The sequence below is a fragment of the Homalodisca vitripennis genome, unplaced genomic scaffold (assembly GCF_021130785.1).
Source record: "Homalodisca vitripennis isolate AUS2020 unplaced genomic scaffold, UT_GWSS_2.1 ScUCBcl_2537;HRSCAF=7413, whole genome shotgun sequence".
Classification (NCBI taxonomy): domain Eukaryota; kingdom Metazoa; phylum Arthropoda; class Insecta; order Hemiptera; family Cicadellidae; genus Homalodisca; species Homalodisca vitripennis.
This window is the reverse complement of record NW_025778664.1, coordinates 39,576-56,015: the sequence shown is the minus strand read 5'-3', so window position 1 is coordinate 56,015 and position 16,440 is coordinate 39,576. Positions and strand designations below refer to the sequence as shown.

Genomic DNA, 16,440 nt, shown 5'->3' with positions numbered 1-16,440 from the left:
ACAAGACAACTCCTCATGTAATCTTACTTCCAACGAAATTGTATTTTAGTTGACAATAAAATCAGAAGTTATGTTCACCATTACAAGAACATAACGTATTTTATTACAATACCCCAGTGGCTAAATACGAGTGGCAACATCATTAACCAGTTTACTTTTTAAAAAATGTATTTTTTTACTCACAACTCTTCCACATTTTGTGTAGGTATAACCCACTCAAATAAATACATCTTTTTTAAGTCTCTCAAAATAGCTTAAACAAGTGAATTCTGGAGACAATTTCTTACTTTTTCCCATACCCCTCTTCCAACTCTGTTATTGACTCCCAAAATATTTTCCTATATTCACCACAGATTATAGGATAGGTATTTTCTAATATAAGGAACATACTGAGCCCATTGTATTGACAAGACGTCACTTAAAATGATTTGGGAAAGTTAAAATTCTTGTTGTTTACTAGTTTTTTCTCGAAAATTCACATAACGGCATGAGAACCTATCTTCTTTACGAGTTACTTTAAATATTTTTTGGTCGAACGTTTTAATACATCCACTACTTTACCTTACCATTTACAGTGTAAAAAGTGTTTCTGGTAAATCTTGACAATACTATATTGACAAAATGAGACAAGCAAATAAAATTTAGAATTTCCATACGGCCTTAAATCAATAATTGACATTATAAAAAACCTACAATGGTGAAGGTTTAAGACCGAAATTGAATTATAATAAATTTGAATGCTTATCAAGAAATGTATTGTCAATTTAGAAATTTAAACATGAAGTTTTTAGAACACACAAAGTATTTCCTATGTCACTTTGCAGCTATTTGGAAATTTAACTACTTGTAAGGGAGTAGTGCCCCCCCCCCCCCTAATCTCATGCGTTACTTTCAGAATTTGTTTGGTATGCATTATTCCAATACTTCTTTGTATAAAGGGCTTTCAAAGAAAAATCAAATGGTAACATACACTGAAGTATATTGTATACTACTTAGTTTAAAAAAAAACAATTATATTTACAAAACTTTGTTTCAATCCGGCTTCTTTTAAATTTAGAGTACTGTTTTTTAAAACACTACGACAATTATTTTTAGGCCTTTAATTGTGTAGGAATTTAATACACATAACTTAATAGCTACCTTCTGGACCCAAGCTTTTGACTCTGCATATGGCAGTTTTTTTAGCACATATGAGGTTTTATGAGCAGTACACAAATATGTATTATGCAATTGATACATGTTAAAAATTTAATAAATGTTTTTTTCCGGTTTTACAATTTTAAAAATACAATAAGAACAAAATCCCAAAAATGCATTTATTAAAATATGATACATTTCTTGTAGCTAGTGTGTTATACAATTAAGATAACACTTTATAAATTTGTTATGGGTTTAAAATTTTAAGAAATGTGAAAATAAAAACACACTACTGTAAGATGACAAAACCTCAATAACTTTTTAATTGTAAAAATTATACCTACCTCCTTTCTTGTAGCTAGTGAGAATGCGAATTAACGTTTTACGTTACATTGTTTGCATTTATATGAATTTTTGAAAAATTTCAGTTTTATACACGATTAGTTACACATTGTTCGGTAAATTGAGTTTGTGAGTTCTGACTGTATTTATAACCCTTATTAAATAGTGAGAGTGAGTGAGGAGAGAGAGAGGGGGAGAGGGGGGAGATGGAGGGAGGGAGAGAGAGTGAGGGGGGGGAGAGAGAGAGACTTTAGATAATTGGAATAATAATTAGTGATTATGGATTTTGTAAAAAATGTTTTAAAAAACCACTTTTAAGAAGTAACACTAGATGATACTTAAAAAGTAACCTACCTTATATAACTTTTAAAGTAACCTTACAGATTTTTTAACATTATAAATGAATATGTTTGGTATAGTTTGCTGAATAAATTAGGAAAACAAATAGGAATAAATTTACGAGCAACTATCCCTTTAAATCAACAATAACCCTGTTTTTACCCCCTACAATAAATATTTCTGTAAAAAGTAAAAAATAAGAAACATTTTTTTGTGTGGTTATATCAAGTTACCACAAACTTTCAACTACACTGGGAATACAACAGTGTTCCCATGTTTCCAAGTCAAAATTGATATTAGAATAATTTTGCTCGGAAGAGGACGGGCAAAAATTGTGAGGTTATGAATCAACAATAAATAACTGTTTTTAATATATATATATTTCACGCAATCATAGTATATACTCTTCAATTATTACAAAAGTTAAAGAGACAAAATTAACAAATTACGATTATGGCTTCATTCCAACTTAAGAAAATAAACAAAAGGAATATTACTATCCAGCCTTCCAATATAAAACTGTTCACCAATACTTCAGCGGTCGGTAACCAAACAAGAAATCCTCCCAAAATTAGGTCACATTTATTTTTATTCCAGTTTTTTTTAATTCCAAGAAACAACATTGAGAATGCCCTAGATTGCACAGGTGAAATTACATTACTCTAATCTAGCACTAAACTAACACTGGATTTACATAAGAAAATTTAACTAAGCTTAATCGTCGACACAAATGCAGAGATAACTAATGTATTATGTGGGTGGAAATCATCTTCAGTGACTTTGTGGGTAAAAAAAAAAAAAAAACGGGAAATAAATTAAAACATGATGAGATTAAAAGTGAGCGGATTAACAGAAGTATATTGTATTATTTACAAAATAGTTCATAAAAATTAATTTCCTCTTCATTTGTGACAATTGAAAATGAATTATTATTACGTAACACAATGTGGGAAAAAAGCAATGTACAAGTCCAATACGATCAATAAAAATGTCCTTATAAATGACAACATTAAACATAGTTTAAACCTAGGACTGTTGAGGGGCAAACTACGTACAGCATCTGAGGGAATATCACTAGAACATATATCTTCAGTTACATTCAGCAGGTGTGATCCTAACAGCCAAACACTGCAACAGAAAGAAACACAAAATTAGTTTGAAATTTGTGCATAGTCAGAAAAAAGAAATGATCAATAAATTAAACAAGTTCATGAGCATTTTTACTATTCAGTCTACTCTGAAGCTAAAAGTGAAACAGTGTCGATGCTCATTGCTTTCTTTGACGTGAAAGGCATTGTTCACAAAGAGTTTGTGCCGGTCAAACTGTAAACGGCCAGTACTACAGAGAGGTGCTCTGTCGACTAACCGCCCGGGTTCACCGAGTCCGTCCGGAGATTGCCGATTCGTGGATTCTCCATCACGACAATGCACCGTCGCACACCTGCCTGCTCGTCACCGAACAGTTGGCAAAACAGTCGAGGGCAACGTTGCCACAGCCTCGTTACAGCCCGGATATGGCACCACCGGACTTCTTTCTGTTCCCCAAGATCAAGAGACACCTTAAGGGGACGCGGTTCGGGACTCTGGAAAACGTTCAACGTGCTACGACGAGGGCTCTAGACAACATCGAGGTTGCCGACTTCCAGGGAGCGTTCAGGGATTGGAATATACGGTATCAGCATGTTATCGACTCCAATGGGGACTACTTTGAAGATTTCTAAAGAAAAATTGTACATATTTTGCCAATAACAAATTTCCTGAAGTTAGTCCGGTTACTTATTATACAGACCCTGTATTATACAAGTTGCAAATCAATTGTATATGCGGACATAGTAATATTATCTGTTTAAAACGTTCATGACGATGGCTTTTTTCTGGACCTTTTTATTTGCCATAGTATTTTTCAATAATTATGGCGAAAAACCGAAATCAGTTTTTTTTTTTTACTTGAAATTAAGCATAAAAAAAGTATGTAGGCTTCGCGATTTTGCTCGAAAACTATTATTTTAATGTTTTTTTTTTTTTTTAACTTTCTCCTTGTACCCCAAGGGGTACCTAAAAAAATTAATTTAACTTAAAAATTAAGCACACAAAACTTAGCAATCAAATTTAATAAACCACCAAGATACGCAAACAATATATCTGCAATAAGGAATTTACCCCATCAGGAGCACGCTGCGTTTTACGAAAGTACGGTGTGTACCCAGTTTGGTACACAACGACAGTGTGAAAGATCGTGTGTACCTGATGTGGTACATGTCGTAGTGAACGTGTTAAATATGTCAGAATAAACTCATAAATGCATTTCTTTGTATTTTCAATGGAATTCTACTTTATAGGCATATTAAAAAAATTAATAATGAGTTTTATTAGAAGCACATCCAGGATATTGATAAGAAAATACAACGGAGGATATAGTGAGGATATTGAGTTTGATTCACTGGACAATCAACATCTATATTTTGGGGTCTTGTCTTTGTGCAACTTCCAGTACAAGACTAAAAATCAAAAGGAGTTCATTTAATTTAAAATAAATAATTTTAAAAATCTACATAAAATTATAGGGATAGAACAGAACAAAATGAAGATTCTTTTTGAACATTCCTCGTATAACCGGTTTATCTTACAATCTGTTAATATTGTTACAAGCTTTTACAAATAATGGTAGACATGACCTTTAACCCTTTTACTGACGACCAATTTTTTATTGTACCAGTCAAAATTGCCAAGGAGGAAAATCGCTGTCGTGCATTTATTTACAAAAAATCCTGTATCTTTTTTATTTTCCATTAGATTTGCATGAATTTTTATTTTATTTACTCATATTTAAATGCTGTTTTTTAAATAATAAGAAGACATTTTAATTTGAAACAAACTCATTATTTAATTAAAAAAATAATGTAAATAAAAAATAAATAAAAATTGTGTTTGGCATCTGATAATTTATTTTTAAATTATACTAAAATTATAAGCATGATATCATTATAAACTAGAGCAATTGCTTAGAACATATACCAAATTTGAAGGTGCTACCTTGAAACATAGCTGTGCTATGAGGATTTTCCCAAAACTGGTAGGCCTCCTCTTGGCCTACCAGTGGAAGTTGAAGGTAAACTTATCTGTGCCACATCCCCCTCACTATCTAATAACTCCTCATTATCTGATGGTAAGATACAGTCAGGATCGTCATCAGTCTCATCCACATCATTTTGATTGTCATCAATAGCCCTAACACTAATATCAGATTCGTTCTCGGCATCTGAATCTGATAAATTCTGAAGGAAATTGTCACTCAGTTCGTTTTGCACTTGTACACCACCATCGATTAGACTGTTAATTATTGTTCCCTCACTCACAGGAGAGTTAGATGTAACTCTTTTACTTATTTTATCCTTGATCAACAAAAGTAACACTTCAAAAAAACTTTCGATAACATTGTAAACAACAACAATGAACGAAGATTTCAGTAACATAACCCGATCAACTGGTTTTGACAGCTGTCTAGGTAGTTCGTCAATTCTAGTCACAGACGACGAAAATAGAAATCCAAAGTTCTTCAAATGGCTTCTTTCATTATCCTTTGCTCCTAAACAACAAAAAAAATACCAAATATTTCGGAATGTGAACAAACAGTAGCCAGTAATAATAAAAAAAACAGACGTCCGACATATCGGACGTCGGCAGTAAAAGGGTTAAACATTTTATATCTAAAAATTTATTTTGTCTCACACACACATTTTTTTTAAAATTGGACAATTTTAATTTTTTAAATTAATAATAAACTTGTACACTCTGTGATATTTTAAACACTCAAGATTGAACATCTTACCTCTCTGACTGGTGCACGATGGAAACAGCGAATGGTGTATTAGTTTGCCCTAGAAACAAAATAAATATTTATCAGTTTAAAAGAATTTTTATGGCCATAATTTAATGTTACAGAAAACTCAATGCAAGTTGAGAGAAAGCAATGATAATAACTCAGAACATTTTAATAATTTATACACTGTATCATTAGAACAATAGAATATTAAATCAATTAAATATACTATCAACAATCAATATAATACAGTTTAAACAAGATTTTTATTATTTTGTATCTTATTAGGGCTAAAAATATATTAACTTAAAATAGAACAGGTATAGACAAACATGATTTTTTGATTCAACCAAAACAGGTCAAAAATGTTTCAAATGAAAATACTATTTACAACTTAAGTAATAAATGAGCAATTTTCTGATATTACTATGACACAGTTGTATATGTGAATTAAAATTTTGAAATATAAATCTAATTCCTATTTTGCAAGAAAAACAAATCAAGCGCAAAATCACATAAAGCATTATGCCATTCCAAATAGCAACAAAAATTTTGGTTAGAGCTCGAGGAATAACACAATGTACAATCCTGAAAGGAAATGCTAAGCTTTCAAATTTTAGGCAGCAAAAAATACATGAAAGTTAATGTTTTTTATTTTTTTAAACACAAGGTAAAGTTAATCTGAGATATTATTATACAATTTTGAATTAATCCTTAGGTAGTCCACTCTATCTGAGTTATGCTTTTTACTTTAAGGTCCATTTAATTTTGAGGTACAACGGTTACTTGTAACTCCAGAACATTATTTAATTCCTAAAATGGTAAATAAAATAACAATTTTAATAAGATTGTACAAATATATATATATTATATACATATATTTAAGATGAAAATAAGAATTTTTCAGAGCAATCTTGTCTTTTTTTAGTTAACGTGGGCATTAATGTTAACTTTTGCTACTGAACTCAAGACATGCAAAGCAGGACAGAATAAAAAAATAATAATACAAATACAATTTTTCATTAAACAAACCAATGTGTTCTTAATTTTGTCTAAAACAACTAAACTGTACGAAAAAGCTGATGTTAATCATGCAATTAGTTGTTCACTAGTGGTCTTGACTTCAGCAGCCAGCAATAATGGCTAGAGGAAAAAGCATGTGGGAAAAGCGCAATACCTGGGTTACGAGAAGCTTCTTTACCTGCTGCGGGAACGGGATCGGGACTTGGAGCGGCTCTTGCTGCGGTCCTTGGGGCTGCGGGACTTGCTGCGATTGCGTGACCTGGAGCGTGAAGCGCTGCGGCTGCGTGAGCGACGGTCCCTTGAACGGGAACGGCTCCTGCTCCGGCTGTATGACCTACACGCACACAAGCCAGTCAGAAATTGTACTAAGGTTTTTAATAGTCCTCACAATAATATATAGTAATTTAAAACTCACATAGAGTAGTTTCAACATCACAAGTTCATTAATAAAAAACTATACTGTGTGTGTGGCAAAATGAAGATATTGTATTTTATTGATACTGTCAATTTAAAAAACTGATAATTATGAATATAATGTTAAAACAAATATTTAGCATTACTTTAATAAATTACTCAACACAATTGGCCTGGTTTTTAACAGAATCGTAAATCAGACTGAAATAAATCAAGAGCTTATTAACTGTCAGCATGAGTTTACATCAACACCACCTCTTTTAAGTGGGATATATATGATGTTGTCACAACAAGAGAAGCTGGTTCAAATAGTTAATACATTAACACAATGAAAATTTCATTATTTACTTATAAATTAACCTGAATAAGTTGAGCGTTTCGACATTATATCGGCTGTTGTTAACTACCGACCTGTGTGTTTAAATTCAGTTTTACAGTATATTGTGTTGGAAATATCAGGGGAGTTCACTGGTGGACAAAGCTTTAGCTGATTAGAAGTGAGTTAATAGATTAGAAGATACTGATAATCCAAAGTAGAGCTGATATAATTCAACAAATAAGTCTTATTGTCATTAAAAGTTTTACTATTCACTAGTCTTCAATATTCCATTAACTAAAACGCGAGTTTCCACAAATATGACCTATTATTTGTGGAACTAATGAAATTCCTACCACATACTCTTTCCATAATTCATATATACAAGTGTGTCAAATACAAGGGCTATCCAGAAAGTAGATTATTTTTTGCTCTGTCGGCACTAATGACGTGACTATCACAGAAAATTTTTTTAAGCGGAGGTGTTTCCACATCTGCCTCAAGTCCGGACCTTGCACACAGCAACAATACCTCTTTCCAGCAATGAAGACCTGACTTGTAACGCATTGCTTTGATGACATCAGAGAACGGCGGGAGGGGGTGACTACAGTCTAAGATGGCAGAATTTTATAATGGTAGAATTTCAAAACTACAGTAGTTCACCGCTAGCCAAGTGTCTAAATTTTGTCATGACTATGATGAAAATAGTAATTTACCATCACTTTCAATTGTGTATAACACCATTTATTTCACTTTATTATTTATTTATATCAAAACGTAATCTACTTTCTGAATGGCCCACGAATCTAAAACAATTCCAAGGCTATTTAGGCAAATGTATGTATCAATCTATTTGCCCCTGCAAATTAATAAATTTATTATTAAACCATTTCAAAACTTCTGGAGGCAATTAAAAAAAAAAATGTTATGCAAATAAAAATTAATTTGTTATTGTAAGAAATGTAAACAACTTGGGACATGTTTTATACATTTTATACTGCTTTTTAAGTAGGGTGGTAAAAATTATAGAAATTGATAAAATATTGATTTTTTTACTATGGCAAGTCTTGGGCATAAATTATTTCAAAAATCCAGAGCTATCTTTCCATTACACCTAGCTTAATTGACTCGTGTTCACTTAATGTACTTCTTCCACATTAGTACAAAAGTTTCCTGCAACATGCAGTTGATGGGCTTGAGAAAATTACCATGTTCAAGGGTTAATAGTTGCAGTTGAATGAAGTAAATTTATCAAATTACAAAAGAAGTGAACGAGGATCATAAAGATAACTGTTACTTCAAAATCGGTTTCAATCCAATGTATTGGCAGTTTCTGAATCTGTACATTATATTTGTTAAGAAGTTAATTAATATAATTAATATATTAATAGTTAATTAATAGTAAAACTTTTAATAAGCAAGAAATCCATAATCTTCTTTTGTTCAAGAGAACTAAATTTCTTAAAACACACAGAAGTCCGAACCATATAAAAGTACTCACGTTTAACTTCCAAAAATATGTAACGTAATATTCTAATCTTTCTCAGGACTTCAACCTTCCTTGGTTGAAAATAATACTACTTGAAGCCTAACAAGTCTTAATTTGTGGAATTTATTAATACTGAATTCCAAACAAAATATTTTGTCAATATTTTTTTAAATCAGCACATAAAAGGATTCGTGTGGGCCAATGGCAGTTGAGCGAATAACAGATAATATAGACACGAAATTCAATTTGGAAAAATAACCTCATCTTCTATATTAATTATTTATTTCACTCTTTATTTTGAAATTAAAACACATTAAAAGTATGGTTATAATAGAAATAGTAATGTCTTCATAAAAAACACAATAACATTTAAAAATGAGGTAATTATGTTTTTAAAGCACATCTATTAGTTTTTTCAACAAGTTTTACAATATTACTGTGTTTAACAAGTACTTTTCAATAGATAATGTAACTTTTAAAAACGTAAAAATCCAGAGATGTTTGTGTACTTTTACGATTACACTATAGCGTTTTAAGCTCATTTTACGTAATAAGTGTACATCTAGCTGACTAAACATGTTATAAAATGCAGCTTCCGAATAATGTCAGGTTGATATTTCAAACCTGTTTTCTAAACCTTATTTGTAATTTACCTTACGTAAACCTTCAACTTTACTAACACATATATAAGAAAAATATCAATGAGACATCATAACCTGGAAAATTAAATGGCATATGTAAAACCACAACAGTAACGACATTACAAACTTGTGTAGGGCCTAGAACTAGGCAATACCTTAGTTTATTATTATAATAATATAACAAACATTGAATAGTCCCAACTATTAAAAGCATCTACTCAATAACCTATGTTTAAAATATAAAAGTAGTTGGTTACCGTGATGTTTGGGTTTGATTTATAGCATTGTGTCAGACTCACATATAGAGCAAGAGCGAGGGAGAGAGTCAAGAACCGAAGTGTCGTGCTACGAAGTCTACAAAACTTAGAAGCAACAGAATCTGTCTTTTCTTTTCATTCATCGCCTCCACCAATCATCTCTCTATCCTCGGGAATCCACATTTTATTTTTAAATTTGTTTTTCGTAAAAATCAGGAGTAAAGCTTTTGTCTAAAAAAATTCTTTAACTATAAACAAAAATGAAACGTGTTCTCCAATATTTATAATTATACAAAATAATACCTCTGACTAATATTAGCCAAGAGAATATTTTATTAATATTCATTGACATTGGAGCTTCACTGAAATAAGAGTTGTAATTTTCTAATCTTTTTTTATAAAAAGAATTTGAAAAAACAAAAAAAAAGAAATGTTACATCTATATTGTATTGAAAAATAAAACAAAATGTATATAAGCTATATTAGTACAAATGATAGCTTGCATGTAGTTAATGGAATGCCTGCCATTCAATCCTAGAAGGGATGGTATTTTACTCAAGGCTGACAAGAGAGTGGGGGACGAGATGATTGGCAGATATAGAGTGTAGTGGCGACTGGCTAGGGGCGCAGTGATCATGCGTGAGGTGCAGTAGTTTCTCTACGCAGTTCAGTTAAACGGTCTCTGCGACGCGTCGTTAGAAGCAGGCTGTGTGCTGTCTAAACCATCACTCAGCCCGACTTCCTATAAAATGTCAGGAAGACAATTGTTTAGGAATTCTGTCTTTACCCGCAATCCTACCCCCCAATAAACATAACAATTTATACAGAACAAACCAAACTTTATAACCGAATATAAAACAAGCAAAATAACATATTGTGGAACAAATCTTAATACTATTGCAATATTTAAAAACTGTTATTGCTGTATTTTAACTATACATGACAATTAATGCAGGCATGTACATGCTCAAGTGTTTTCCTTATTTATTTCATACGTTATTCAACAAATTTATATCTTCAATGGAAATATTATAGTATTGAGCAACAGTTTAAATATTTTCCCATTACTATCGAACCATTATTTAGTACAAATGTGCAGCAATATTTGGATTTCAAATCTTTAAAAGTAGTATTCAGATATAAGAACATGATTAGTTTTATTTCAATCATCAGACTTTAAGAGTGCCAACAATTTGAAAATATAAAATATACAGCATAAACGAATGTTTAGGTTTGAACAACCATGTAACAGTAACAGCAAATCAGAAAGACTGTTATATACATACCTGCGACGCCCTCCACGTCGGCTGCTACTATAGCGAGTACAGTCTCTAGCATAGTGGCCACGTTCGCCACACTCATAACACCTGTCCTCAGGGTGAAACGGACGACTTCGGCGAGGAGGAGGGCCTCGGAAGCCACCCTTGCTACGAGCACCATTTGACATTTCTACCCTCACTCGGCGACCACAAACAGTGCTGGAACATCGGTTACACTAGAAAGTATTGTTCAACTAATTGATCGTCAGAATTAAAACTACCACAAATAAACCAAGACACATGTAATAAACACTTCAAGAAGACTTATTTTTTTTATTTTGATCCTAGCCTGTGCATATTCTATTTCTTAACATTTGAAATTTTATCTACATAACACGCTAAAACATTTGAAACTTTGGACTTACCGCCCATCTAAGCCTCTCACAGCATCTTCGGCATCTCTAGGATCCTCAAACTCCACAAAGGCAAAGCCTGGTGGATTCCTGGCCACCCAAACATTCCTGATCGGTCCATAGTATGAAAAGGAATCCTCTAAATCTTGCTTGGAAGCTGAAGATCCTATAAAAAAAAACAACAACCTGCACTTTACAATATTATTTGAAATACAATTTATATTATGTAAAATTAAAAAGTTAATAACTTTGATTTGGATGTTCAAAATAAAACGTACCGGCATAATTTTATTTAGTTTGATAAAACAAATATCTAGCACACCAATGAAGGGCAATGCTTAATGCTATCAGCACTCGAGGCTATTACTTATTCAAATTCTCAGGGTTAAACAAAGGTGTTGTTTCTTATCTTTAAACTCTTCCCAATAAGCATAAATTTTTTTTGAGAGAACAGCCATTCCTGAAACTTTATTAGCTATCTGTACACCAAATCCATTTATTGAGTTCTCAATTAACACTTTTTAAGATTTTCTTTGCAATGTTAAGCTGTAAACTCAAAACCTCTTGGCCTTTCATTTTCTGCTAGTGTATAATGGAAAGAAATTCACATTGCTAGAAGATTCTTCTTCTGTCTTTTTGAATGTGGTAGAATTAGTATTTACATCAACTTGAAGTCTGACCTTTTCATTAGGCCTACTCCATCTCCTCATAACATTTTAAACAGTTATTTTATAAGCTTTCTTTACTCTTACCATATCATTGTTTACAATAATAAACACAATACTAATGTTTTTTAATGTTCACAGTACTTAACTTTATGGTATCAATTTACAAAATCGTGACCATGGAAAGGTATGTTAATTTTTTTTTCCTGAAAACTACAATTTTTCCTGAAAACAATAGTGAAGAAAAAATTCGTCGGCAACGAAAATCAAAGGAGTTACGATTTTTTGAAATCCTCTGAAAACTCTGTTTTTGACAGTACCTCTGGCAATTTTACTGAAATGATGACGTTAATCCTGTCAACGATGCCTGCCCGCTGCGCAGTGCTGCGCACTGCTTGCTCTTTTAGAAAAAAAATTAACTCGAGCTTGCAAAAGTCGAATCTCAGATCACGTGATGCCCCTGATCCTTAACCCTCGAAGTGTTGTTCGACAAAATTTTGTCGGTTATTTTCCATTCTTAATGCAATAATGGCCGAAAGGCATCAATATAATACAATGATATACTTTCCCCCCAGTTTATATGCACCTGTGATAATAATACTTGGCTATAAATGCCCAACCCATGAAAAAAAGTCAATTTTTCATGGTCACGGTATTGTAAATAAATACCAACTTTATTTGTACATACTAACCAACAAAACGAAAAGCAAACAAGATAACAAGATTGGTTGTGGTTTGGTCTTGGCTCAACCACAACCAATAATGACTGGCAGTTAACACCAAACATAACCTCAAAATAAATAAGATTAGAGTAAGATTAAGGCAATGTTCAAAGGGAGAGCTGCTTGCTTACAAGTACAATATACCAAAGGGTTTAACTAAAACTTAAGATTATTTTATATGGAACCTGGAAAAACAAATGTAATGTATTATGTAGGTACTAAATAAAAGCATATGCGCATATGATATTTTTACAAAACATGCGTGTTTCAGAGATATTTACTACATAGCTACTACAGCTGCATACATTATTATTATTATGCAATACTATAATTAACCATTAGAATGGATTCTAGAAGCTCTGTTCTTATTGGAATTATTTATAAATTGAAAACTTACATCCAATAATATATGTAATTTTTATATTTCTGTGAGGCCTTTCGTGCTCAAGGAACACACCATCACACGAATAAAAAAAGTACATTATTGGAGTGTTTGTTTTAAATTTATACATTAGAATGGAATTGGAATGTTTGTCACATTGTCACGCTATGGTTACTCGAATATTAACGACTCACTGAATGCTTGCAATTTCCCCCCCAAAGAAACAGTACTCAGACTGACTTCAACACATTGGAGTCTGCTCGCTATTTGCTGTTTTTATAACCCGGTCTGCATAAATTAATTGGTTTTCAGATTTTTTTGAGAAAACTGTTAAATATTATGTATAAGATATTATATTTTCTTGAAAGTTCTATCTTTCCTCTTTAAAATGATATGTAAAAACTGTATTCCAATAAAATCTAATTAATTTTTAAAAAATTTCAAAACTTACATTTTTTTAAGAAAAATAAAAACTCCCGCATGTCTTGTGTTACTTGAAAACTAACTTTTGAATAAATAAAACAAGTAATTTCAATTTTTTTAAAGGCATTTACTATTTACGTATTTACAAATAATTATTTTAATTGCAAAAAATATTTCAAATGCTAAAAAATTGATTGTTGTCGTAGACAGACTGACGACGCGCCAGGCCACGTCAGTGGATAAACAAAAGCCTCAAGCGGGTATGACGTAGTAGCGCCTAGCGGAATTTTTCTGAACTAACCATTAAAGCTTGCTTTCTAATGCAGCAGACGGCACTCGAATATCACTCGAGCAACTCCGTATATCAATCGGCAAAGCTGTGCTCGAATCACGCTCGAGCGCCGGCCGGGGGTTTAAACAATGGCGCTCGCGTCTGGCTCGAGCGTAGACTCGAATGTGTTAAACTTTTGTATAGATGCTTAACCCTCCAAGCGTCCCGCGCCGGAATTCCGGCGAATTAAATAAGCGCGTGTAGCGTCCACACCGGAATTCCGGCGAATTAAACACGTGCGGAAAAGAACAACTCCTGAATGAGCTAGCCGTGTCTGGTAGGCCTGATCGATATATCGTTGGAAAGGCCGTAAATGCACGAGTATTTTGATACCCAATACGATAATTTTCTTTAGGTATTTTGGCAACACTGACCCAAAACTTTCTCCCCTTTTGTTGTGTGCCAGCTGGTTAGTCTCGAGCGGGTCGCCTTTGTGTACGGTGCGTTAGTTTCGAGCGGGTCGCCTTTGTTTACGGTGCGTTACTGTGTTATTGTTTTGTTCTTTATTTAGTGCAATGGCAGAAGATTTTTTTGGTAGATCAAGTGATTTGAGAGAATTGATTCACGAAGAAGATGGGGACATTGATAGTGATTTAGAAGCTGAAGAATGGCCAGACAATGTATCACTACAAGACTACTCATCGGGCAGCGGCGAGGAATACGAACCGGACCTTGACAACATTTCTTCATCAGACTCAGGTGATTCAGACAACGGCAGTAGAACTAATACCAATAACGGAAATACATCAATACCATTACCACCTCCACAATCAAGTGAATGGGTTAGGACTTACTCAACCGAACCAGAATGTAATGTTGGAAATAGGTTTCAGGTTAGACAGCCAGGAGTAAAGAATGTGCCACCACGAAATAGTAAACCTATTGAGTACTTTTACTTATTTTTTACCAATGCTGTATGGAACCACATAGTCAGACACACTAACTACTATGCCCAGAACAAAATTAAAACAAAGAGAGATTCTGGAACAATGCCAACGCATTCTAGATTTACAAGATGGGTTGATATAACTGTGTCAGACATAAAAAAGTTTTTCGCTTGTATTTTGAATATGGGTTTGATTAGACAGAAGAATCTACAAGCCTATTGGGACACTAGGGCCTCACAGACAATACCTTTTTTCCATAAAGTAATGTCATACAATAAATTCATGCTTATCAACTCTAACCTACATCTGACAATGGCGCCAACTCTCCGTCGTGGACAACCCAATTATGATCCCTGGGTGAAAATTAGATTTTTATTAGACCATCTAAATAAAAAATTCAAAGCCTACTTTACTGCTTATCAAAATGTTTGTATTGATGAATCCGTAGTGGGAATGAAAAACCGTTGTGTCTTCATACAATATATGCCCAATAAAAAACATGCCCGCTACGGAATAAAAAAATTTGAAGTATGTGATAGCAAAACCAGTTACATTTTACATTTTGAGCTTTATAGCGGTAGTGATTTTTTAAAAGGAAACCCGGCACCTTTTACTGAAAAAGTTATATTAGAAATCATGCAAAAAGCAGGTTTGTTGGATAAGGGTCACCACTTATTCACAGATAATTTTTATACCAAAATCCCTCTTGCTGAGAAGCTTTTGAACCGTTCAACTTTTATCACTGGTACAATAAATAAAAGATCTAAATTTATTTGCAAACAAGGCATTGAACAGAAATTAAAAGCTAGAGAAAGTGTATATTTCAGAAAAGGTGAATTACTTTTTGTTGGATTTCGACAGACGTCTACCCGAAAACCGGTTTTTCTTATTACTACTGCAGGGCATGCTGAAGATAAAATTATCAGAAGCAAAAAAGGCCAAGAAGGTGTCAAACCAGTTGTTATACATAATTACAACCAAGCTATGGGAGGAGTAGACAACTCTGACAAGTCGATTTATCATTTATCTTGTACACGTCCTACCCAAAAGTACTGGAAGAAACTCTTTCTAAATTTTATCGACATGGCTCTATTCAATGCCTTTCTTTTGTATGCAAATAACATTGACCAACCAATGGATAGAAGGAATTTTATTGTAGACATCATTGAGACACTGGCAGAAAATGATACTGTTCTACCAATACCACAACCAGGTCCAGGAGGTGATACTTCTCACAAGCTCACTCACTTACCCAACAAGAATGATCGGATTTGCGTTGTATGCAACAAGAAAAGCACATATTGGTGCCCAGAGTGCAACTGTGGCATCCACAAACATTGCTACCCTTATTTGGATCACTTTTGGAGGCCTTCTGCTAAAGGGAGGAAAAGAAAGAGGCAAGCCTCCCCCAGCTGCTCTTCGGACTAAGATTTTTCGAAGAAAAAAAGAGTGTACCAAGTTCGGTATATTGTAAATAGTGTTGTCAGTATAAGGTTTTATGTAAATATTTAAACATCTTCTTTTTCTACATTATTTATTGAACATAATTGCTATTTTGGATTTTTTAATAACAATAAAAA

The 16,440-nt window shown here is 33.0% G+C and overlaps 1 protein-coding gene across 3 annotated transcripts in view; it reads right to left on the bottom strand.

Annotated features, from left to right (window-relative positions):
• Positions 1-2,176: 2,176 nt before the first annotated feature.
• LOC124372108 (serine/arginine-rich splicing factor 7-like) overlaps positions 2,177-16,440 on the bottom strand; it is a 28,991-nt gene continuing 14,727 nt past the window's right edge. Inside the window, exons 1-5 of one of the 3 annotated variants that reach the window (XM_046830476.1) lie at positions 11,463-11,604; positions 11,065-11,256; positions 6,816-6,995; positions 5,648-5,696; positions 2,177-2,946 (exon numbers count right to left, since the gene is read on the bottom strand). In XM_046830476.1, coding sequence (XP_046686432.1) covers positions 2,751-2,946; positions 5,648-5,696; positions 6,816-6,995; positions 11,065-11,218 — 579 coding nt within the window. In that variant the 5' untranslated portion in view covers positions 11,219-11,256; positions 11,463-11,604 and the 3' untranslated portion in view covers positions 2,177-2,750. Of the gene's footprint in view, positions 2,947-5,647; positions 5,697-6,815; positions 6,996-11,064; positions 11,257-11,462; positions 11,617-16,440 lie in introns of those variants that run through there. The other 2 variants (XR_006923310.1, XM_046830477.1) reach the window with 2 other exon arrangements.